Source organism: Eupeodes corollae, chromosome 2 (genome assembly GCF_945859685.1).
Source record: "Eupeodes corollae chromosome 2, idEupCoro1.1, whole genome shotgun sequence".
Lineage (NCBI taxonomy): Eukaryota > Metazoa > Arthropoda > Insecta > Diptera > Syrphidae > Eupeodes > Eupeodes corollae.
In genome coordinates, this window is record NC_079148.1 from 47,464,550 (window position 1) to 47,490,547 (window position 25,998).

General features: G+C 35.1%; 1 protein-coding gene across 1 annotated transcript; it reads right to left on the reverse strand.

The window, feature by feature from the left end:
* Positions 1–199: 199 nt before the first annotated feature.
* LOC129946197 (17-beta-hydroxysteroid dehydrogenase 13) lies at positions 200–22,009 on the reverse strand. The gene is made up of 6 exons (XM_056056289.1): positions 21,797–22,009; positions 4,848–5,004; positions 1,121–1,272; positions 875–1,052; positions 623–805; positions 200–556 (listed from the first exon to the last, which is right to left on the reverse strand). The coding sequence occupies exons 1-6, from the start codon at positions 21,832–21,834 to the stop codon at positions 299–301; spliced, it is 966 nt and encodes a 321-aa protein (XP_055912264.1). The 5' UTR covers positions 21,835–22,009; the 3' UTR covers positions 200–298.
* Positions 22,010–25,998: the final 3,989 nt, after the last annotated feature.

Genomic DNA, 25,998 nt, shown 5'->3' on the forward strand with positions numbered 1-25,998 from the left:
AAATGGAATTTAAACCTATACAATTCAAAATTGAACTCCTAAAATAGTTTTGTTTTTCCAATGTTGGTTGTTTATTTCAAGAAGAATTTTTACGTGGGAAATAAAATTCACTTTATGATTCCCGACAGGGCTCATTGACAAGTTGATGATGAAATTTCACATCACTCACTTCATTTCATTTAAAAAAAACAGCAACGAATAAAAACAATTAAAATATATGTATTTTATTTGAAAACAATAACTTCATAGTAAATTTATAAAAGTACAAAAATACTGCTAAATGCTAAATTCCCTTTTTTTATAAATCCGAATCGACTCCACTGTTTAGAAAATCATTCACAGCTTCACTTGCTTTTCTCGGCAAAAAATTGGTGAATTTTTCCAAATATAAATAATGCTGAGGTATACTCATTTCCATGATTCCACGTCTTTGTGCACTAACAATAGTCTTTGCTACTTCTTGTGGTGATATCAGTTTCATAAATTTGAACCTGAAATGTGGCTTCTTACACAAACCAGTATCTACCATGTAAGGATAAATCGTTGTCAACTTAATCTAAAAAAAAAACACCATAAGGACTTCGTTAATTTGAAATTTTTGTCTTTGTATCAAATTGCTTACATGTTCATGAAGACCAATTGTTCGTAGTTCTTCATAGAAGGAACTCATAACACCTTTGACGGCAAATTTAGTTCCACAGTAAGGCACTAGGTTTTTCAAACCAAAGAGGCCGGCACACGATGACAGAGCAATAATATGGCCATGTTTCTTTTCAATCATTTCTGGAACAAAAGCTTGTATCATCTACATGAAAGTGTGAAAGGAATAATATTACTTTCGTATGCTTACATACAATTTTCAAATTGAATTTACCCAGAAATGTGCGAGGACATTGATGTCATACATCATCCGAATCTCATTTTCGTTGTGGTCCAAGAGAGGATGGCATGGCATTATACCTGCGTTATTGACTAGAATACTCACGAAGCCCACTTCCTTCTTAACTTTTTCAGCTACTTGTAAGATCTCTTCCCTTTTCGTAATATTACACCTAAAAATGAAATTAGAATTTTTTGCACAAGTTAAAATATAAAGTCCGTGAAAGGACTGAATACTTACACGTAAGCAAATGCTTTACCTCCCATTGCTTTGATTTCTTTGACCGTTTCAATATTTCCTCTTTCATTGATATCCCAACAAACAATTGTTGCTCCTTTGCTGGCATACTCTAAAGCTGTATCCTTTCCAATTCCGTGCGCTGCCCCAGTTATCTACAAATTTCAAAAAATAATAGTAATGGAATTTAAAATACTGGTAGCTTTTTAAATAACCAAAAAAAAATATTTTAAACTAATGTTTGTTTTGATGTGTTTGCAACCCTAAACAAATTTGACAAGTTTTGATATATGTATTTGTTGACAATGTCCAATCTGTTAACTCTCAGATTCTTTTATTTCTTATATAGGAAAGTGACAGTAGTTGTGGATCGGGCCAGGATGAAGTACTATGGGACCTTTACTCTATAATGGTCCAAAATGTTTTCTACAAGCTGAAAGACCCAAAGTGGATCAGTTATTCTTTCCCGTCGATGGAACTTTAAATTGACTCAGTGAGCAATTGGTGAATGTTCCGCATTTAAGCGTACATTTATTATGACAATTTCCTGATCCAAGCAGGTTGTTCCGTTTATATTTATTAAAATGGAACAGTGCTTCTAAAGCGCTAAAAGTTTACATATGAACGTCAATGGCAACATTATTTGATTGGCGGCCTAGTTGTCATCTGTTAAGATTGAACGTTTGGTAACAAGATAGTTTCACGTTACGGACTCGTGAATTGGTCTACACTTGACTTGGAGTACAATATTCACGCATTATTGACAGTATTTGGTCACAAATGTTGGAAAAGCAATCGAAAATTGAACTTCAAAATTAGACTACGTCCGAACCAGACGTGTAAGTCATATATGCAAAAAATCATAGTTATGTTATAATGCAAGAAATTCTTTTAGTCCAGAAGATTATCTTTCGAATAAAATGTCATGTAATTTAAAAAAAACATCTATTCTTGTTTTATTCCACTTCAAATTTATGTGCCTATCAGAAGAGCACCCTTTATAAACATATAAGAATAATTAGACAGAGAGAGGAGTTGTAGTTCTACTGCCATTCCAAAACCTGGGATTTGATTGCCAACGTTTACTTTATAAATTCAAAAACAGTTTTTTTTTTTTTTGAATTCATTTTTATTAGTTCATTCTTAAACCTATTTTAAAGCTAGACAAAAATTCATAAGACCAGCCTAATTATCCATAACTTAAAACTAACTTAATGGTCCCATACGGACACTCTAAGTTAAACTATAACACTAACTACTAATGCCTTTCGGCCCTAAGATCTATTTTAACTTCCATTCAATCTTATTAATTTTTGTATTAATTAGAAAATGTAAAAAACTAATATCAATATCCTTTTTATTTTTGCTTAAAAACTACTTAAAATAAGGTCCCTAATATAAAACTTAAAACTAACTTAAACTACCTATTCTACCTATAAACTTCTTAAAACTAGAACAACCACAGCAGCAAATCTAACTATCTAACATTTTTGTTTATCATATTTTGTTGTTTTTTTTTTATTCCATGTTTTTTTTTTTTTTTTTTTTTATTTTATTTTTTTTTACTGTTTTTTTTTTTTCTATTTCTTTTTGTGCCACCATGCCTATTCTACTTAAAACTAAACCCTAATACTATTAAACAAGTATGTAAGCCGGCCAAGTCTTAAAACCCCATCCGAAGGAGCTCTGCTCAGCCTTGTGCCATGACGTCCCGATTGTACGGGAGGCGCCTATCCACGGTTCTTCGTCTGACGTGGTAGATTGACGGAACTGCCAATCTATCCTGTATCAGACCGCATTTGTCTAAAAAGCGGAATGCCTCTGATGGAATGAAGCCGCTCAAGCGTGCACTTTCAAAATACTTGTCGTTCGGATAGAACGCCCCGAAAATTAAATTGTTCGTCGAAGACATAGCCCTTGCAATGTGACCTCGAACGAGTTTTATCACGAAATTTTCAATTCGGTTGATTCGAGCCCCGTTGTATAGGAACTCGTTGGAAAAGTAATGCATGTAAGAAGATTCGGCTGTTCGATATAAGCCGGTACAGCGTCGTAAACACTGCCGCTCGAACATCCGAAACTTTTCCATCTGGGAAGGGGCTACCTTCACTCTGGGGTCAAGCCGACTGCTAAAAAACAGCCGTTTCGTCAGAGCGAAGGCTCCTCTGGCCCTGGTCAGAGCAGCATTTATATGTCTGTCGAAATATAAATACTGATCAACCCAGATACCGAGGTACTTCACTACACTTTTGCTCGCTAATGGCTGCCCGTGAAGATCAACGATGACCATCTTGCGCCAATTCTTGCACGTATCCCTCGTGGCCCTAGCCAACAGAGTCCGGAACAGAATTGTCTCCGACTTCTGGACATTTATTTTCAGTTTCCAGTCGGCGCAATATCGCTGAATCTTGTCGAAATCACGCTGCAAGAGAATTCTAATAACCTCAACCTTTCGGGCCTTTCTGTACGCAATTAGATCGTCGGCGTACGCAATTGCCTTTGTAAGACTACCTATCAGATCGCTGGTGTACATGCTGAAGAGAATCGGCGAATTCACCGCTCCCTGTTGAAGACCATTTTTAATTGAGAATGTTGTGGTAGAAGTTACATTGCCACTTTTGACAACAAACTTTCTACCGTTAAGCATATCATAAAGTATATACAACAATGGCTTGCTTATTCCAAGCCTTCTCAGTTTTAGGTAAAGACCCTCTAACCATACGATGTCAAAGGCCTTTTCCAAATCAACCAGAATCAGATATCAGAAACGAGTTTAGACGCAGCATGAATTGTGCCTTGAACCCGAACTGTTTATCCGGAATTATTTTATTGTCCGCAGCCCACTTAGTCAGAGTCCTATTAATGATCTTTTCGAAAACTTTGCTGATGCTCGGAAGAAGACTTATCGACCGAAGATTTGACGGGTTGGAGTTGTCCTTTCTCTTTTTCGGGAGAGGATGAACCACGGCGGTCATCCAATGCACTGGATAATATACATTATTCAGTGCATTATTGAAGAGCGTGGTGTAAATGTCAATTGCTTCCATCGGTAAATGTCTTAGTACAACGATGGATATACCATCGACGCCTGCTGCTCTTTTGTTTTTAATTGAATTGAAGATGAGCTGAAGCTCAACCTTCGTCACTAACAAGGGACTTGGTCCCGTTCTCTGGGCGATTATGGCATTTGCCAAGCAATCGTCATTGAACCGCATGAAACCGTGGTTCTCAGATCGCCATTGTGTCATGTCATTTCGAAGGTAAAAGTGATTAAGTAGGGCTCTGTTTTCAAGGTCGTGGTTGAGGCGAATGCTAACATTCACCTTGTACACTTGCTGGAAAGCAGCAGTTCGTAATCTGCACTAAAGCAGCCAGTCCAACTTTAGGACGAATGTAGTTCCCTTGGCATGATGGTTAGTGCCATGGACTGTCATGCGAGAGGTCTTGGGTTCGATCCCAGCCTATACCATCTAAAGTTTCTTTCACGGGTACTGCCTCTTGCGAGGAATTGACAAATTCTCCAACAGTAATTCTTGTCATGAAAAGTGCTTTCTCAAATTAGCTGTTCGGATTCGGCTTAAACTGTAGGTCCCTTCTATCCCTGACAACAGTACTCGCACACAGGAATGGTTGAGAGTTGTCAGTCACTAGGCCCTAGTTCTCAAACGGACTATTGCGCCACCCAATTTATTTTATTTATTTATTAAATTAAGGATATGCATGTACATACCAGGACAATTTCTCCTCTCACATCCTTTTCCTCCTTTTTTAAGAACAGTTGGTATATGTGTTCAAAAATATAGTACCAAAAATGCAAGTGAACAATAATAATATCCAATATTAACTGAATTGTTTCGTACCCATAGCCACGGTTGACAGGTGGTTGGCTGAAAATAAAAGATATATTTTACTTTTATATAACGGTATACTAGTACAAATTAAGTGTAAGTTTTATTTCTAAGTAATAATAGTTTATAGATTTTATGAAAGCTTTGAATTTACTAGTATATAACTCATGATAATGTTTTAAGAAAAATTCAACGAAGTTATATTTTCTTATAATATACTTATCCTTTGAATTTGATTAAATAACATCAATTTCATTTTTATCAAAACTGTGAACCCAGCATTCAAGTAGACAGAACTGTCTACTTATTTTCTTAAAAGTCAAAATTACCCACAAATATTGCAGCACTATTGGTAAAGTTTATTCCCATTGTACAGTCTTGGCACTACACTGCTATCAAAGCGTTCCATAACTTTGCACTCAATATACTCCAAAAATACTTATGGGTGTTTCCGTTGTTAAAATAAATCCATTTATTGTTGAACAAATTTCACCTGCCTTTGAATTCCATGGGGTAAAAGTATTTATTTATTTTTGATTAATGATCAAATCTGAAGATCTGGATTTTAAAAATGAATTGGTGGATTTATCAACTTCATTATCTAATTCTGTAAATTAATCAAGTGTTGAAAATTTTGTTGATTTGATGATTCAATTTCAAAAGGATAAGAAATATCGAGTTCCAGAATCTGTAAAGGATGTTATAACAAAATATTCCGAGAAAGAGGTAAGCGATAAACATAAGAAACCTTACTTCATTATAATTAACTTGTAATAAATTATATTTTATAGTTGGGAGAAAAATTGCCGACTTTATTATAAAGAAACTGTCAACAAATTAATAGACATGTATAAAACTTCAAGACATTTAAAAAAAATGAATGCTGTGGTCTTCCACAGGTATGAGTGCCGAAACCCAATATCCAAAAATTTCGTTTTGTGTAAAAAAATCACCCGAAGAATTTTTCTCTCGAAGCATCCTAAGACGCTCTCATCTTACTTTGACAGGGTCCAGGCCTCAGCGCCATAAATGAGAACCGGGATGACGAGTGTCTTATAGATGGTGATTTTAAATGCTCGAGAGAGGACTTTACTTCTCAATTGCCTTCTACGTAAGTCTAAAGAAGCAAAGATTTGCAAGAGTTATTCTTCGTTTTATTTCAGCGCTGGTGTCGTTGTCTGCATTAATAGCGGTGCCTAGGTAGACAAAGTCCTTAACTACCTCAAAGTTATAGCTGTCCATGGTGACGTTTTGTCCAATACGTCGTCGTTCAGTGTCCTTTTTTGATGACAGCATATACTTGGTCTTGCCCTCATTGACCACTAAACCCATCTTCTTCGCTTCCGTCGCAATGCTCAAAAACGCTCCACTGACATCACGCTTTGATCTTCCAATTATGTCAATATCATCTGCGTATCCGAGTAATTGGATGGATCTTTGGAAGATTGTGCCTCTAGTGTTGACGGTTGAGTTTTGCACAATTCTTTCCAGAACGATGTTGAAGAAGTCGCATGACAGTGTATCGCCTTGTCTAAAACCTTTTTGGACATCAAATGCATCGGTAAGATCTTTTCCGACCTTGATAGAACAGCGTGATTAGTTTGGCAGGGATGCCAAAACTAGACATTGCTCGGTAGAGCTCTTCCCATAGATGCTGTCATACGCGGCTTTAAAATCGATAAAGAGATGGTGGGTATCGATTTGAAGTTCCTGGGTTTTTTCCAAGATCTGCCGTAGTGCGAATATTTGGTCGATAGTGGACTTTCCTGGTCTGAAACCACACTGATAAGGACCAATCAGGTTGTTGACGAATGGCTTCAGACGTTCACATAATACGGCACAGAGGATCTTATACGCAATGTTAAGGAGACTGATGCCTCTGTAGTTGGCGCAATTTAGAGGATATCCTTTCTTATGTATCGGGCATACTATGCTGAGATTCCACTCATCGGGCATGCTTTCTTTCGACCAAATTTTGCAGATGAGTTGGTGCATGCTCCCTACCAAGTCATCGCCTGCTGCTTTGAATAGTTCGGCAGCGATGTCGTCAGCTCCAGCAGATTTGTTTGACTTAAGTTTAGATATAGCTTCTTCACTTCGGGTAGGCGGAATTGATGATCTTCGTCGGTTGAGTGGTTCTATCTCCCTTACAGCGGAATTCGGTTCGTCATCGCCGTTATATAATTTGAAGAAGTGATCTTTCCATATTCTCAGCATCGACTGCGGTTCTACTACGATGTTCCCCTGATCATCCTTACAGGCTTCGGTTCGTGGCTGGTACCCTTGGGAGGTTTTTTTTTTACCTTTTGGTAAAATTTACGAACCTCATTAATGTTGTGACATCCCTATATCTCCTCGATCGCGCGTTTCTTATGCTCTCTTTTTTTCCGTCTAAGAATCCGGTGTTCCTCTCTCCTCTTCTGCTCGTAGAGCTCGCGAGCAGCTCTAGTCCTTTTGTGCAGCGCCGTTTTGTATGCCTGTTGTTTCGCTGCGTGCGCTTGCCGGCATTCGTCGTCAAACCAGGGGTTTCGCTGTGGTGGCCGTGTGAAACCTAGCACTTCAGAGGCGGCATCTCTGATGGCTGCAAGGAAATGTTGCCACTGGTTTTCAATGCTTAATGCAGAAAGCATAGGACTCCTTAGGAGGTTATTAGAGACTCGATCGGAAAAGGACATGGCAGTCTCTTGTAGCTGTCTGATTGTAGCCGTCTAACGTCGAATCTTCTCACAGTACTTCCTTGTTTTGGCTTGGATCGGGATATCCGTAGCCGTACCTTGGCTACAACGAGGTAGTGGCCCGAGTCAATGTTGGCCTCTCGAAATGTTCGGATATCCTGGATATTGGAGAAGTGTCGTGCGTCGATCGCAACGAGGTCAATCTGGTTGACGGTTGATTGATCAGGAGATTTCCATGTCCCCTTGTGGATATTAAGATGCGTGAACTGCGTACGGCCGAAAACCCTGTCAGAATGGCCAACGATTAGAAAAACGAATTCGATGTATTTTATATTCGGAGGCGAAAGCTCAAGAAGCCATTTTGCCAGCATCCCAATTACAGTTATATTTTTGTTTTGGCCAGGGCAGCCATCCGAAAACATTTGAATTTTAGAACAGCTTTCGAGATTTAGGCCTTTTAGGTAGGAGACAAAAATTGATGCGATTTCGTTGGAACCTTTAAACCGTTGATCTTCAGACCAAGAATAAATTTTAACAGTGTCGGATGTTTGTTTGTTTTTGATGTCCCTTCACAGATTGTGAAATTATACTGATAGAGCTGCCTTGAATAATATGCAGCTTGATCTGGAACTTTTAGTAAAACTTGATTTTTCTGACAGTCAAATGGAAACTTAAAGATTTCTTCAGAGGATTTTTGGAGCAATTCATGAAAAGCCTTAGCTTTCTTTTTATGCACCGCATACTTTGCCATTGTCAACACTTTTTCTTTCCCTGGTGAACACTTAATAAGCGACTTTAATCTAATGCACTCCGAACAAGCATCCGTCGCAGGTGTGTCAAAGCTAAGGTTGAAGTCTCGTCGAAAAATTTCCCAGAAAAAGTGATATTTTACCTTGATACCGGGTGTCAGCACCATTGTTGTACTGCCTCCAAAGCAGTTTAACGCTCCAGTCGCTTGGAAAATATTGCCGAACACTGTGTTCCCTGGTGTAATGGGACTCCACACAGTGCAACTTTTTAATAATAATGTCACCCCCCCCCCCCCGTTTTTCTTGTGGTGTTTCTCCAGCTGAGAGATGATTTTTGCATATATTTTGAACTCTGAATTTAGATATACCCAGAATTTGCAAAAAAGCGGTTTGACAAACTTGCAATAAGCCATCATTCTTGGACCTTACAAAGTAACTTATTGAAATGCCCTTGAAAGGAACTTCTTGTGTTTCATTTCCTAAATGATTAGACTTTTCAAAATACCACATAGTTGCAATTCAAATTATTACCAGAGCGTCTTATCCTCATTAGCTTTGTTTGAGATGTATATTTTAAAATGAAATTATCCTGTGCAATCTTTTCTTTATTTGCATAAAAGGATTCATAAAAACAACGAACATCTTGAATGGAAATGTTAGTGCATTTAAGATTTTTCTTATGCATTTACCTAAGGCAAATACCTAAGCAAAAATGCTATAAACTTGATAAATTGATGCTTGAAAATCTCACCTTTTCTTCCTTAGCTGTTCCCTTTTCCAAGAGCTTTTATTACACTTTTTTTTTGCCCCTACCTTCAGACAAAACTGGGATAGAATGATTATCCATCTTAAATCGATATTATTAGATTATCACTATCAAAAGAATGTAATTTCGTCTGAGAACAACGGTAAACACATGAAGAGAAGAAGTGTTTTGAAAACAATACCTACTGCGATGGATATGAAACGTTTTGCTGCAAAAGTCAAAGTCGATAAAAAGTACATTTAAACAAAACTTATGAATAATTGTAATATCTGTATAGTTTTCTAATAATAAAGACTCATACAGAGAACTTTCGAATTTATTTCATTTCTCTTTGATAAGTTCCTAGTTATAGGATTTTGAAAATTTTGAGCAGGAGCTTTCACGGCTATACTGCCCTCGCTAGGTTTGCATGCATCAATTTAAAAAATGTTAAATTTGAATAGTTGACATTAGCCACTAATTGCAAAAACTACACCATCCTTTATTTTATATTTTTTAGGTGTCAAGTGGTTCGGGAGTTCATAAATATGTGTGTTTACCATAAAGATCAGTTTAGGGTAAAATATCACTACTTCGCTGGCAGGTGTGATTGATCTTTGTTATGTCATTTTGGGGACTTTTAAGTTATTTTGGGTGTCATTGGTTCATATACCTCAGCGATGGAGAGATGTAAAGGTAGTTTTCATTCCCAAGGCGGGCAAATGCTCGCATGTCAACCCTAAGGACCTAAGACCTATTAGCCTATCATCTTTCATTCTCAAAACTCTGGAACGATTGATCGATATCCATATACGCAACAACATTGAGAAGAGACTATCAATGTCTCAGCATGCTTACTGCAAAGGGAAATCGGTAGAAATAGCCTTGCACACTCTGGTAAGAACTATCGAATACTCCCTAGAGAAAAAGGAATACACTATGGCCTTCTTGGATACTGAGGGCGCTTTTAATAACGTTGACACATCCGCTATCACTTCTGCTATGACGACCTTAAACATCGAATATTCAATCTGTGAGTTGATTAATCTAATGCTAAAAAGCAGGATCATCAACTCTAGTTTGGGAGATTTTTGCACAAAAAGGTCTGTCAGTAGAGGCACTCCGCAAGGTGGTGTTCTGTCCCCTCTCCTGTAGAACATAGTGGTTAACCAACTTCTAATATCCCTTGAGAGGGATGGCTACAGAGTGGTTGCGTATGCCGATGATGTTGCTATCGCTGTCACAGGGGAACATCCTAATACACTGAGAGAGCTCCTCCAAAATGCACTCAATATGCTCACTAGATGGGCTGATAACTGTGGACTTAGTATTAATCCTCCAAAAACAGACCTCGTCCTTTTCACACGGAAATACAAGATCCCAGTAATTGTACCTCCTTCAATAAAAGGTATACCACTAATTTTTACCAATGAAGCCAAATACCTTGGTCTGATATTGGACAAAAAATTAAGTTGGAAATCCAATATACAGGAAAGAGTTAAAAAAGCTACAGTAGCTCTTTTCCTTTGCAAGAAAGCTATAGGAAGCAAATGGGGTTTTCAACCTCGCATAACCTACTGGCTATTCACATCGGTCATCCGACTAATACTTATGTACGGGGTTGCAGTATGGTGGACTGCACTGGAGAAAGTCACATACTGCGACATACTCAGCAGAGTTCAGCGCACTGCATGTCTCTGCATAAGCGGGGCATTAAGAACCACACCCTCAGCAGCGTTAGACACTCTCCTCTATCTGACACCCCTCGACATCTTCAGTAACCTCATCTCAATGAGAACCTCTTTGGTTCTATACCAAAGTACATAGACTACACTATTCCTAAACCCCTATTTGAAAAAAAACTTCCAGGTATTCATTCCATCCAGAGATGAATGGGAAGACAAAAAACTCCTGGATAACAAAAGTATTCATTTTTATACAGATGGATCCAAGACAAATGAGGGAGTTGGTAGTGGTGTGTACTCAGAAAAGCTTAATCTAAGCATCTCATTCCGCCTCCCTAATCATTGTAGCGTCTTTCAAGCGGAAATTTTAGCGATCAAAGAGGTTCCCTGCTGGCTAAGAGAAAACGTGATATCAACTTCTGATATCCGCATCTTCTCTGACAGTCAAGCTGCTATCAAATCCCTTGACGGTGTCTCGACCAAATCTTTAACGGCCCTCGATTATCGATCGTTTCTTATGGAGATGGCGCAGCAATTTCACCTCTGTTTGGGTGCCGGGCCACAGAGACATCACAGGTAATTGTAGAGCCGATGAACTCGCTAAAAATGGAACCGTCATACCTATTTCACCTGAAAGGGAGAAGATAGGTATACCGATAGCTACATGTAAACTTATGCTAAAAGAAACAGCTTTACCAACATGCGCAGCCACAAAACTCATATGGCCTTCACTGGACCTAAAGCGCTCTAAAGACTTGTTATCTCAAAGCAGACACCCTAATAGGTGTCCTTACAGGACGCTGTCTTATAGGCAGACACGCAATACGACTTGGCGTCGCCTCAAATGACTTCTGTAGAAGCCTCAAATGACTTCTGTAGGAGCTGCTCTTTCACTCAGACGCAAACTTCATCTGGGACACTACTCTTTTGATAATCCCAGTGAACTAGCTAAAAAGGATATCAAATATCTTCTTCGCTTTATAAAAAGCTTAAAATGGTTCGACTAGTTAGAAGTAATTATCTAGATTCATGTGGTATCACAACGGGCCTTTCTCTTGGCCTAAGTGTGTGGATTCTAAATCCGCAGCCACGTTAACCTAACCTAACCTTCATCATTTGAATATATTATGTATAGAAATTATGAAATCCAACGTATTTAATGGCCTAGTATATAAGCCAAATTTATAAAAGAAATACCCTTCAGAACTGAACAAATTATGGAAAACTAATGTATATGAAATACAACCAGTTTAAAAGTTAATTAAAACATTATGTTACCTATTTGAATTGATATTAATCATCAATTGAAAGATAAACACTATCCCAATCAATATATGACATATAGCTTATCTTTACATCCTCTACCATTATTAAAATCGTTACATCTTTCATTTTAATTGTAGGCATAAGGCTAACAACTAATCAACTCTTGATTATTTATTATTCATTATTATTTAATAATACACCAACAAAGTGACGTTAACTTAACTTGCAATTAAAATAAGTTTTTCAATCAAATACAGTACAACTGATGCATAACAAAGGGAAGTTTATTCATTACATTTTTGTTGTGATATACAAATCTCGATAGTTCCACAATATCATTTGTTTTGTTCATGCTTCAGGCTCTACTTAACGCTTTATGATTATTTAAATACATGTACTATGATGTTTGTACAAACGTTCAGTTCATATCAAAATAATCAATCAGAGTCACGATAGGTGCATTATATCTGATGGATACACCATTTAAAGATAATTTGTCCCCTCACGCAAAATGTGTAGTTCATGGCATCACATCTAGCGACATCTATATATTTTTTCCATAAATGTATAAAATGTAATGAACCAGGTCCAGTTAGTTTTCAAGTTCGATATCATGGCCTTTTAGCTACATATACACATGTCTGTTATATTAAACATGTAAATGAATATACCTACGCAAAAAAGATGATTCAGCATCAACTGTCACAGCATTGAAGTCTAGAATTTCTCAGTTGCAGTAGGTGTACTTGAAGCATTTGGCGTTTGGGAGATCTTTAACCAAACGTCTATATAAAAATTATAATAGTTAAAAAAATGCATACCGGCAAAAGCTGTTGTGTTTAAATTCAAGTTAAAGCTTATAGAATATTATAATGATGTGGCTAGTAAACACGTCAGGGACAGGAATGTTTTAGGAAAAGATACAACGAACTGATGTGCTATATAAGGTTTTTAATAAGAATATTCATTTTGAAAAGCCTGCAATTTAGATAGATTCGACTTTTAAAGTTGTCATATTTTGACATTTGGCTACGCCACATTGGGCAGGTTCAGGCGACATAAGGGACTTGAAAGTAAGGAAAGTTTCTTGTATCTGATTTGCCAGCTTCCAAAAAAACGCCTTCCAATTAAGGCAACTTTATTGGAAAGTTGTCTGGAAAGTAAGTCAAGAAAAATCTCCCTAACTATCAAGTCAAATCAACTTATTTCAAAATGACAGCTGATCATGTTCTTTCATTCAAGTGAAAGCTGAGCTTTACTATTCTATAATTTATTTATTTTTTGCACAATTCCATTTAATTTTTTCTGTAAAAGAGTTCCATCTCAATTAAAAAAGAAATAATTATTATTTGTTTACAATACAAAAGACAAATCCTAATCGACTTGTAGCTTGTCTGAGGAGTGTTTTTTAGACAATAATGTGTTTGGTAGTTATTTATTTATTTAATCCGTTAATTATCTAACGTTAATATAAACTTTTAGCTATTTACATAATTTTTAATATAAAATTTTAATTAGCATAGAAATAAATAAATACTATAACATATTAAAAAAGCTTTCTTTAAATTGTTTACTTTTAACATTGTCATTAACAGATGAAATTAAAATATAAAATTTATTGAAGACTGAAATCAATTGATTTAAATGGTCACAGAACGTTAATTTACTGTCAAGAATAACACCTAAATCAGAAGCTTACAAATGGAGGAAGAATCTAATAAATAGTTATAATCTGTAATTGTTTTTTTGCGTGTAAAACACATAGTCTTACATTTGTCAATATTCAATAAAAGCCGGTTTGTATTGCACCATTCCCTAAAACTATGAAGATCTTCTTGAAGCTGGGAGCAGTAATTAATTGCACTAATAGATTTGAAAATTTTAATGTCATCAGCGTATATTAAAACGGAGGAGTTTTTTATAACGAATGTTATGTCATTTATATATAAGATAAATAATAAAGGACCTAAATGGCTACCCTGTGGAACACCAGAGTTGACGTAAAATTGGTCGGAGAATTCATTTCTGAATATAACGCTATAACTTCTGTTCTTGAGATAAGACGAAATCCACGTCAAGAATTTGTCGTTAAACCCTAAGGCCTTAAGTTTATGGACTAAAGTCTTGTGACACAATTTGTCAAAGGCTTTGCTGACATCTGTAAATACGCAATCTACTTGCTTACGATCTTCGAAGGAGTCAAGGCAGAAAGAAGTGAAGTGAAGTAGGTTTGTAATTCTGGACGAAACCATGTTGATTTTCACATACAATTGAATTACAATTAAAGGATAACATCTTACAGATAATGGACTCAAATAGTTTGGGAATAACGGAAAGTTTGCCAATCAGCCGGTAATTCGTTATTTCATTCTTAGACCCTTTTTTATGAATCGGAGTTATAAATGCACTTTTCCATAATAGTGGGAAAATTGAGCTTCTAAGAGATTCATTCAACAAAACAAACAGAAGGTACGATAAATTAGACACAGATTTTTTTAAAACACATGATGGTACTCCATCAGGGCCAGGGTGAAAACAGTCATCAAGTTCTGAGACACAACGAACAATTGAATCCTCACATATTGTCAAGTCAAGTGAGTTAAGGTGTGGATAATTTTGGGTTGGAAAGAACGAATCGGGAATTTGAAAAGAAGGAGGCACGTCGAAAGCATCTTTGAAGAAATTAGCAAACATATTTGAAATTATTTGGGAGTCATGACTTGTTGTGTTATTAAAAGACATAGAGTTTGGGTAACAGTCAGTTTTTCTTTTACCTGCCTTGGTCAAAATTTACGTTGAAAAAATGAAGTTGACTGCAAATGAAGTCCCTTATGTTGCCCGAACCTGCCCATTGGCTGCGTATTATTTTAGACAGATAGGGTATCCATATACCTTATTGTTATTGTTTTATGTGTACAGCTGATCTGGGATGTCAAAAAAGACATCCAAGAGCTTCTGGGTATATGAGAGCACAACTGATTCAACATAATATACACAGTTGAATTCGAAGGAACTCGAAAAAGGATTTCAAATGTATGTATGTATATATTTTTTGGTAAAAATAGGAGGAATTATTGAAATGATCTATTACAAATTTTATTTTGCAATAATTTAGTACCTCAACTTTCATCATTTGCCTCGTTTTTATGAACAGCTGAAAGTTATTTTTATATATTTAGGTATCGAACTCGATCCATTAGGTATCTAAGAATCCCCGCACATAGAATAGCCTAATCAACACGAGATTGAAATTTGATCAGTTTACTCAGATCTCAAAAAAGTCCTTATTTTTAAAACATTTCTCACTTTTGCTGTCAGAAATCTGATAACAGAATTTTTATGATCTAAATTCTCAAGTATTCTCCAACTATTACCTTGCTATTAAAAAAGAATGAAAAGAATTTTAAATCTTGCTCTGTCAATCCGCCTGAGAAAATGTTCAGAAATCTTAGAAACAAACACTGGACAATTGTTAAAATTTACTACAAAAAGGTGAACGTTTGTAGTCACCGAGTTATTTCTCGAAAAGTTGTTTCCAATTATCCACCAAGATATTTTGATCTGATCGTTAGACTTTTTTCTTCGAAGCCATTTACAAGATAGATCTTTATGTCAGTCCTTCAATACTCTTATTAAACCCCTTATTTGGAAAAATGGTTCTACGATTTACGAAAAATTCGCATAGACATGTAAACATTTTAGACTTTCTAGAAGACGAAGCTCTGCTTTTCCATACAAGTGATGAGGTTGGTGAGGATGTCCAATTAATTTTATACTTAAAATGTGTATACGGCTTTTGTACTGATTATTTTGTATAAAGAGAAAATAAAACGGTATAATCTGGAAGCATTAATTGCATACCTATGGTTTTGACAGCTGCTTTCATTTGCTCATTACTATGCTACATATTTCTTTCTTAAATTGAAAATAAGTCTTGAGAATCAATTGACAATTGTTGCTGAAGATGTGAGCATAGCATCAAGTTCATAGTTCACTAACATTTCGCTAAGTGTCACTCAAAGCACACATTTTTTTGAACAGTAGTTGTGAGTGTCAAATCATTATTCAGCAAATTCTTTGCACGCATTATCAGTTACTTTCATTACAGAACATACTAAATAAATCCAGAAAAGTCTTTATGCGGATTAAAAAACTACTTTCCAACTCAAAAGTTTCTAAATTAAGTGTTGATAAATTGAGCTAATAGGAAATTGGAAACAAAATTTCAGATTCTTAAGAGCGTTGAACTTTTGGACTTACCGATAGATTGTCATAAAGTAACAAAAATAGTTTATGATTAAGAAAATACAATACGATTAAATGGTTATCAATGACATTAACAACATTTAAAAAAATATAAAATATCAGTGTGATTTTATAAACAGAGATAACAGAGATTACATGTAGGTATACATTCAATCACAAATACCTACAGCAATTCCTGATAGAATTTGATGTTGTAAGATAGTTTATTTCCCTCAAATTGTAAAACTTTTTAATAGCTATAAAAATGCAATATTTCTTGCTAAAAGCACCGTTTTAGACAAAAGTAAAAAAATCAATTTATTTGTTGATACACGAGTTGGAAATAATTACAAAGATGATTTACAGTGATCAACTTAGCCATTGGCTGATTAAGTTGAAGTTTGTTAAGCATCCTTAGATATTTAAGTACCACTTTCTCATGGCTGGAAGTTAACTTAAAATGTCATAAATGGAAAACTTATTCTGTTAAGGGTATTTGCATTACACGAATCTGTTCCTCAGAGTTATTAATGCACTTGTCTACGATTTTTCAAAATCCAACATTGTAACAGTTTTACTTTTTCGCAATTTTAACCTAAAGAATTTTACTCATTAACACGGAACTTATTTATAAATTGCATGCGTGCAAGCGATGAATTTTATCAAACACATGACCTTGTTTTGTTTTCGTGATTAATTAAACAAATTTTGATAATTAAAGTCTTCTGAAAGAATAAAGCTCATACAAATTTGTTATTTACAAAAAAAAAAACAATTGCTTTTAAATTAGTTAGCCTAAAACATCAAAAAAGAATATTTATGAAAAATGTTCATAGAAGAAAATATTATGAATGTCATTGGTGAAAGATTATTTATTTCCAAATTGGACTTATTTGGGTTCATTTTGTCGTTTTGGTCCTTATCATTTTATTAAGATTTTGGTAACATTAATAAAAGCTTCTGTATCTCTTTTAGTTCACTTTATTGCCATGCGGAGTTATAAGATGATGGGACGTCAAAAGATTTCGCCTCGAATGAGTTCAATGTAAACACAACCGAAGAACATTTTTTTGACGTTACTATTTCGAGTTAAATGTTTTTGTAATATGCTTTTGTAAAAGTTTGTCATATAATGAGACGTTCATAAAAAAATCACTATTATAAAATATAGTACCTGAGGTTAGATTTATTCATTTGTACTCTAGTTTGTTGTTTTGCCTGCCACTTAGTTTTTTTTGTTGTTGTTCTTACTTCAAAATAGTGAAATGTATGTACTTGCACATGTTAAAAATGTACTATCAAAAAACAGGTCTTACTTTTTATTACAGGTAAAAGTTATTATTGTTTGTTTTTTTTTGCTGGATTGATAAGATTTTTCTGCAAATTCGTCCATTGATATTTGTTTTGAAACTATATCACTTCTAAAAGTCTTTTCACCGGTAAGAAAAGCTTTTTATCAATTTTTCACAAATCGTGACTACGCTTTATTTATACATTATTATTTAACTGCTTTTGATCTATTTAGATAATTGTACATATATATGTGTGTACAGTACATAGATTATAAATTATAGTATAAATCATATTCGATAAGGCTTCAACACCTTGTAAATCGTCGTTAAGTTGAAATTAGATTGACTCAGCTTGTCAGGTTATTGTCAGGGAGTGGAGCCGAGTTTAAATTTTATACAAAACAAAAAATTAATATAACTTGACATAATAAACAAAATCTTTGGACAAACTGATGTAAATACGAACAAAATAGATGCAAGCCATAAAAAGCGCTTGTGATAAAGTGATTATGTTGGCCTTCACATTTTCATTATGGCACTGCCTATTGCATTTTTGGTCTACTCTCTTTTTATCCATCTTATGTTATTTCATTATTTCGCATCCTCTTTTTGGGCAAATTTGGAAAGCGCAATTCCCAATAGTGTACACCTATCATTAAGTTCGAAGTTCCTATCAAGATGAAGCGAGAGAGATGCTTTCCTTAAGAATCTTCGAAAAAATGTAATTGATGTATAAAACAATTTCTTATGTTTGGAAGGTACTCATTTTTGACAGTTTTCCTTAATCTTTAACAATTTATCAAATCATTTGAAGCCCAAGCTTTTTTTCCAGATAACAGTGACCAGATTATTGAATAATCTAAATCTATTTTTCTTATTTTAATTATTAAAACCTGCACCCTTTTAGAAGATTGTGTTTTTAAAATTTGTTTTTGACAAATCAATATTTGTCAGAATGTGGTTTGATTGCTTTAACTCTTTTATTGTTCGGTTATAGGCAAAACGATATTTTCAAGAGAATTAAAAGTAGCCCTCCACAAATCTGCAGCAAAAATTTGTTTGATTTTTAACCCGAAAAAAAAACAAAAAGAACACTTCAAATTTGTCGTAATCATTTTGAAATGTAAAGAAGATATTGACAATTTTAATTGAAAAGCTTAAATTTTTCAGATTTCTCAGTCAGAATAACAGATCAGTATTAACCAAGCAATCAAATTAGATGCATATAGATAGAGAGTTCTTCAGAAATCCAATCATACCAAATTCTATTCTCAGATTTCTGACAGTAAAACTGAGAAATGTATATGAAACGTACGTTTTGTTTATAATTCTGAGAACACATACATAAATCTCTCAGATCCTGCAAATATAAACTGGCATGTAATAGGTCCGTTCGTGTACCCTTCTAAAACAGCCCATTTTTACGAAAGAAAAGGAAATTTGACCAAATCCTGTTCGCGTTCGCTCACGGGAGAGTAAAATATTTCCCCAAGAAATTTCTTTTTTCTGATTTGTGAAAAGTGTCAAATTTGATAGAAATTTAAATAAATTAAATAAGTTGCTCGCTTTTGCTGTCACTTATAAAATTAAAAATTCTTTTCCCAAAGAACAGCAATTTTTAAGTTTCAGTTTGATCAATCAATAACTAATCCTTTTATAAAAAAAAAACAAAAAAAACAAAAAAGAGGCTGGGATGCGACCCACACTGATAACTTCTTATCCCGTCTGTCGATTTGTCTTGCTTAAAAGTTTGTCTATATGTACTCGTATCAATTTTTACCAAATTTGCATACTACTTTTTGTAGATTTATTTTTTTATGAAAAAACGGACTGTTGGATTTTTATATAAAAATTACTGAATATTGAAAACAATATTTTCTGTGAAATGAAATAAGTTTGAAGCCAATATTTTTTATTTTTGAAAAGCTATTTGAGCCGAAAGTAAATTTTTACCAAGTTTTAGTATTGTTTTTTTTAGAGTTTATTTTTTTGTAAAAAAACTGTCAATTCGAATTTTTTAAAAAATTTTACCAAATGTTGAAAACAATATTTTTTATAAGAAAAAATTAGTTAGAAGCTATTATCTCAAAGTTTTTAAAAGATATTTGAGTCAAAAATAATTTTTTACCAACTTTTATACATTTTGTTTTTTAGGTTTTTATGTTTTGTAAAAAACTGTCAATTCGATTTTTCTCAAAATTTCACTGAATGTTGAAAACAATATTTCTTATAAGAAAAACTTAGTTAGAAGCTATTATCTCAAAGTTTTTAAAAGATATTTGAGTCAACAATAATTTTTTACCAACTTTTGTTAATTTTTTTTTAAGTTTTTAATTCTTTGTAAAAAAAAACTGTCAATCCGATTTTTTTCAAACTTTAACTGAATGTTGGCAACAAGATTTTTTGAAAGATAAAAGTAAATTAAAGCCAATATCTCAAAGCTTTAAAAAGATATTTGAGTCGAAAATCAATTTTTACCAACTTTTATACATTTTTGTTTAGGTTTTTATTTTTTGTAAGATTCGATTTTTCTCAACATTTTTCAAAATGTTGAAAACAATATTTCTTATAAGATAAAATAAGCTTGAAGCCTAAATTTCAAGTTTTTGAAAGGATATTTGAATTTTGAGTAATTTTTTTTTAGATTTTTATTTTATATAAAAAACACTGTCAATTCGATTTTTCTCAAAATTTTATCAGATGTCAAAAACATTATACTTCGTTGCACAAAATTGTTTTAGCGATGAAATCATATTTCAGTCGTAAAATTTTGGAGGCGACACATTTTTTTTTTCAGTTTTATTGATTTATAAAAAAAACCTTTATATTGATTTTTTTCAAAAAATATACCTGTTTGGTATCACGTTACCTTTTTGGTTCGTAAGATATTTAGGGTTGACCAAAATGTTCACCTTTTTTTCAAACTGCTATGGTAAAAAAAACACACACGCAATTTTCTTGAGAGCCCTTTCTGCATCTTTCTGCCTTATTATCTGTATAACAAAATTTATTTCAAATTGATATCTCTTCTAGTTCTTGAGCTATGGAGGACGAAACAAACGTCGCTAACGTACGGACGTACGAACGTACGTACACATGCACGCACAGACAACTTTCTAAAAATCTTTTATTTCGACTCTAGGGACCTTGAAACGTTGAGAAATGTCAAAATTTTCAGTTTGACAAATCGGACCCATTACAATAACTTCCTACGGGAAGTTAATAAATTCTAAATACGAAATTACGATGTTTTAAAATTTATATTTTTTTGACAGTATAATATTGTGTGAAAAATTTATTGCTTTCCTATGTGAGAGAATTTTACCCCCACTCTTTAAAATAACTGTTTTTTACGAAACGTAGTGCAGAAAGTACGCGAACGAACCTAATATACCGAGCCAATTTGACAGATATGATTGACCTTTTCAAGTTATCAACAAAATATTGAACATCTTTTGACTCGCGAGACCTCAATTAAAAATTCTTTGGTTCGGACAGTATCGAGATTCTGAAAATTAGAGTTCCTTTTGTTAGCTGACTTAATGTTTATGGGTGTTCCAAATATATTTTGGCCAATGACAAACCACAACACATTTTTTTTAATATAAGAAGTTATTACAGACAAAATTGTAGCTCTAACGGTTTTTGAAGCGATTTAGTTTTGTATTTTCTTCACATTACTAAATATGTTTACTATATCTTAGAATATTTAATTACGTATTTATTTGTATATTAAGTAAGTTAAGAGCAAGAGCGTGTGACAAAAATTGTATTTTTTTTAGTTTAGTTTATATTTTTGTATTTAGGTACACCTACAATCAGTTTAGTGTACTTATACAGACCTATACCTACAATGCAATATCAAAAATGTTTCTATGGAGAAAAGGTCAAAGCTTATCATCTTATTTGTGTATGCTTTGAAATTTATTTCAACTTCATGTTCCGTTCATATCCACTGAAATCATTAATATAAAAATATAAACACTATTTTATTAAATATAACATTGATTTTGATATTTCTATTGAACTTTTTATCAAAATTTTCGAAATATTATTTTACATTTTTACCAAGATTGTTTCACCTTTACAACTTTTATTATTATTAACCTTACTTAATCTATGTTTTACTTTTTGTTTTCACATCGTAAAAATGGCTTAAATCTTATTCACCTACTTTTCAGAATTGACTTTGTCCATTTCATGTTCCGTCATTTTGGAGAATGGCGATGAACGTTTTTACTTTTATTTATTTTTACTAAACTATAAACGATACGACTAGTTCAAAACACCCGTTCCTTAAGCTGTTTGCGGTACTACTGAACAGAACTGAAAATCAATTTTGAAATTTAAAATTATTACAACTGCCCGGTGCGGCGCGGCCCGCGGCAGCTCTCGACTGATGCAGTGTGACTCTCGTATCTGACAAGGAAAAAAAAAACATCGATAACAGGGTTGTTTAGAAGTAGCTTAGCTATACAGCATGTGTTCTTTCTAGTCTCTACTCTAAACAGAATTTGTAGTTATATTATATTTTTATACCCACCTCTTCGGTATCTGAAAGTTGTACTATATGCGCCTTCATAGGAAATATGAAATACGTTTTTACAATACAATATCTTAGGAAGTCGTGCGTCGTCGCCGCTCGGTGACAAATACTTTGGGTAGATATGGGATTATAATAGTCAAGACAAATATACCTACTACAAGGGGTGGTTTTGTTGGACAGAATTCTTATCAGACGCAATCAGGCTTTATAGGTGAATGTATGTATGTATGTATCTTTGGAGTTAGACAAAGTCGGTCATGCCTGGAACTAGAATATTTTCATTCATTTATTTATTTCTATAGTCTACATATTTTTTATTTATATTTTTATTTAAATTTCCATTGAACTGCGTAAAGTTGAAATTTTATTTATAGATTTAAAGATGAATGTTTCATACAAAGCAATAAATTTTGTAAATATTATAATTGGTTGGGCGGCTTTTTGATATTTTTAAGACAACAGGGCAGAGTCGTAGCCAAAATGTTTTGCAACAGGGGCATTGATTTTAATTGCTTTAATGATTGTACGTCAAATTTTAATTATTTTTGAAATATTGGAAACAATAAAAAAGGCACACTTATACACGTTAAATATTCCATACGAAACTTTTCCACTTTTAACCCAAAAAATGGTACTCATTACCCTGGAATTTCTCTAAGGTTGCAGTTAAGTACTATTGAAATGATAGCGACCATCGACAAATGAATGAATATTCGTCCATAATGACATTTCTTTTACAAGGCGTGTTTTTATTCGTCAATTCATTACAGATACACAACAAATTCTAGGATACAATTTTTAAGTTAAGACGCATGCGAACATTTTATTTATTATTACTTATGAAATGTGGATCGTATGTATATTACGTTTGACAGTTCGTTACAATCAAATTGCAACTCACGACCTCATTCTTGTCTCACGACACGATTTCTTGTTTTGTCAATGAAAAATCTAATTTTATTACCTTAAGATTAACTAAAGCTTTATTTCTACCTTTTTCAATTTGCACAGAATTCATATTTATAAATTGGTTAAAATAATAATTATTTAATCGTTCTTTGGTAATTTTTCGACCTCATGTGAATGGTCCTTTATAGCTTTAACTAAAATCAATCCGTGCAAATTAAAAAAACAAAATCTGAAGCATTTTATTGGTAAGCGTTTTTAATAATTAGTAAATTATGAAATTAACTTATTTAATAACCAGGAGTATCAAAACTCAAACAAAAAGGTTTTTTTCCTTTTTGCTGTTGATTTAATCGGTATTTTTTTAATGCTGCCATTGGAACCTTAAACATTGGAACGCAATCATCAAAACGAAGTGAATTTTTGCTGATATTTTTTAATCAGCTTACTTACTTACATACTTAAGGTGGCGCTATAGTCCGGGCGGATTTGGGCCTCAACCAACATGCGTCTCCAGCCAGCTCGGTCCCTATAGCTAGAAGTCTCCAGTTTCGCACGCCAAGTTGGTTGAAGTCCTCTCCCACCTGGGTGCGCGACCTGAGTCGCGGTCTTCCTCTACTGCGCCGTCCCTCGGCATGGGATTCGAACACCTTCCAGGCTGGACCGTTGATGTCCATCCGCTCTACATGACCTAGCCATCTAAGCCGTAGGACTTTAATTCTGCTAACTAGGTCAGTGTCGCTGTATAGCCCATAAAGTTCGTCGTTATATCTTCTCCTCCATTCTCCATCTATACGTACGGGGTCAAAAATCACCCAAAGAATTTTTCTCTCGAAGCATCCTAAGACGCTCTCATCTTTCTTTGACAAGGTCCAGGCCTTAGCGCCATAAATGTAAACCGGGATAATTAGTGTCTTATAGATGGTGATTTAAGATGCTCGAGAAAGGACTTTACTTCTCAATTGCCTTCTAAGTCGAAAGAAGCAGCGATTGGCAAGAGTTATTCTTCGTTTGATTTCAGCGCTGCTTTCGTTGTCGGCATTAATAGCGGTGCCTATAGGTAGACAAAGTCCTTAACTACCTCAAAGTTATAGCTGTCCATGGTGACGTTTTGTCGAAGACGTCGTCGTTCAGTGTCCTTTTTTGATGACAGCATATACTTGGTCTTGCCCTCATTGACCACTACACCAATCTTCTTCGCTTCCGTCGTAATGCTCAAAAACGCTCCACTGACATCACGCTTTGATTTTCCAATTATGTCAATATCATCTGCGTATCCGAGTAATTGGATGGACCTTCGGAAGATTGTGCCTCTAGTGTTGACGGTTGAGTTTTGCACAATTCTTTCCAGAACGATGTTGAAGAAGTCGCATGACAGTGCATCGCCTTGTCTAAAACCTTTTTTGACATCAAATGCATCGGTAAGATCTTTTCCGACCTTGATAGAGCAGCGTGCATTCTCCATCGTCATTCTGCACAAACGGATAAGTTTGACAAGGATGCCAAAACTAGACATTGCTCAGTAGAGCTCTTCCCTATAGATGCTGTCATACGCGGCTTTACAATCGATAAAGAGATGGCGGGTATCGATTTGAAGCTCTTGGGTTTTTTCCAAGATCTGCCGTAGTGTGAATATTCCGTGAGGTGAGGTTACGAACCTCATTCCTGTTGTGATATCCCTCTATCTCCTCGATCGCGCGCTTCTCATGCTCTCTTTTCTTCCATCTAAGAAAGCCGGTGTTCCTTTTTCCTCTTCTGCTCGTAGAGCTAGCGAGCAGCTCTAGTCCTTTTGTGCAGCGCCGGTTTGTATGCCTCTTGTTTCGCTGCGTGCGCTTGCCGGCATCCGTCGTCAAACCAGGGGTTTCGCTGTGGTAGCTGTGTGAAACATAGCAGGCAGGACATGGCAGTGTCTTGCGATTGTAGCCGTCTAACGTCGAATCTTCTCACAATACTTCCTTGTTTTGGTTGGCCGTACCTTGGCTACAACGAGGAAGTGGCCCGAGTCAATGTTGGTCCCTCGGAATTTTCGGATATCCTGGATACTGGAGAAGTGTCGTGCGTCGATCGCGATGTGGTCAATCGGTTGACGGTTGATTGATCAGGAGATTTCCATATCCCCTTGTGGATATTGAGATGTGTGAACTGCGTACTAGCTACCAGAACGTCTTGCCCCGCAGCGAAATCGACCAGCCTGAATCCGTTGTCGGAGGTGGTGTCGTACAGGCTGATCTCTCGATTATGCCACCAAAGATGTCTTCTCTTCTTATCTTGGCATTAAAATCTCCTAAGACAATTTTAATGTCATAACCATGGCACTGCCCATATGTCTTGTCCAAGAGCTCGAAGAATTTGTCTTTGGTGTCTTATCTTTCTCCTCTGTTGGGGCATGCGAGCATATTAGGCTTATGTTGGCGAATTTAGCCTTGATGCGGATTGTCGAGATGCGCTCGCTCACACTGTTGAAACTCAAGACTTTTTGCCTGAGCCTAGTTCCAACAACAAATCCACACCCAAATAGACGCTGTCTTTGTTCTCGGTAGCAGTCGCCGTAGTAGATATCGCAGTCTTTTAGTTTGCGTTAACCCGGTCCATCCCATCGCACTTCTTGGATGGCTGTAATATCTGCCTTGCAGCAGTTTAGGGCTTCCGCTAATTGTTCGGCTGCACGTGGTTTGTTAAGGGACCTAACATTCCACGTACATATCCGAAGTTCGTTGTCCTTATTTCGTTTGCGTGGGTTGTCAACAGAGAATTCGTCCGTATCCGAGGCTTGTTGGTGCTTCACAACTAAAGGTATTTTTTACGTGGTCAGGAAGTCACCCCGACGGCACAACCCCCAACCTGGAGATCCTTATTACTATTATTAACTCCAAGGTAATGGAGCCGGATAAACAGCTCCTTACAGGCCTGGGATCCGAATATGT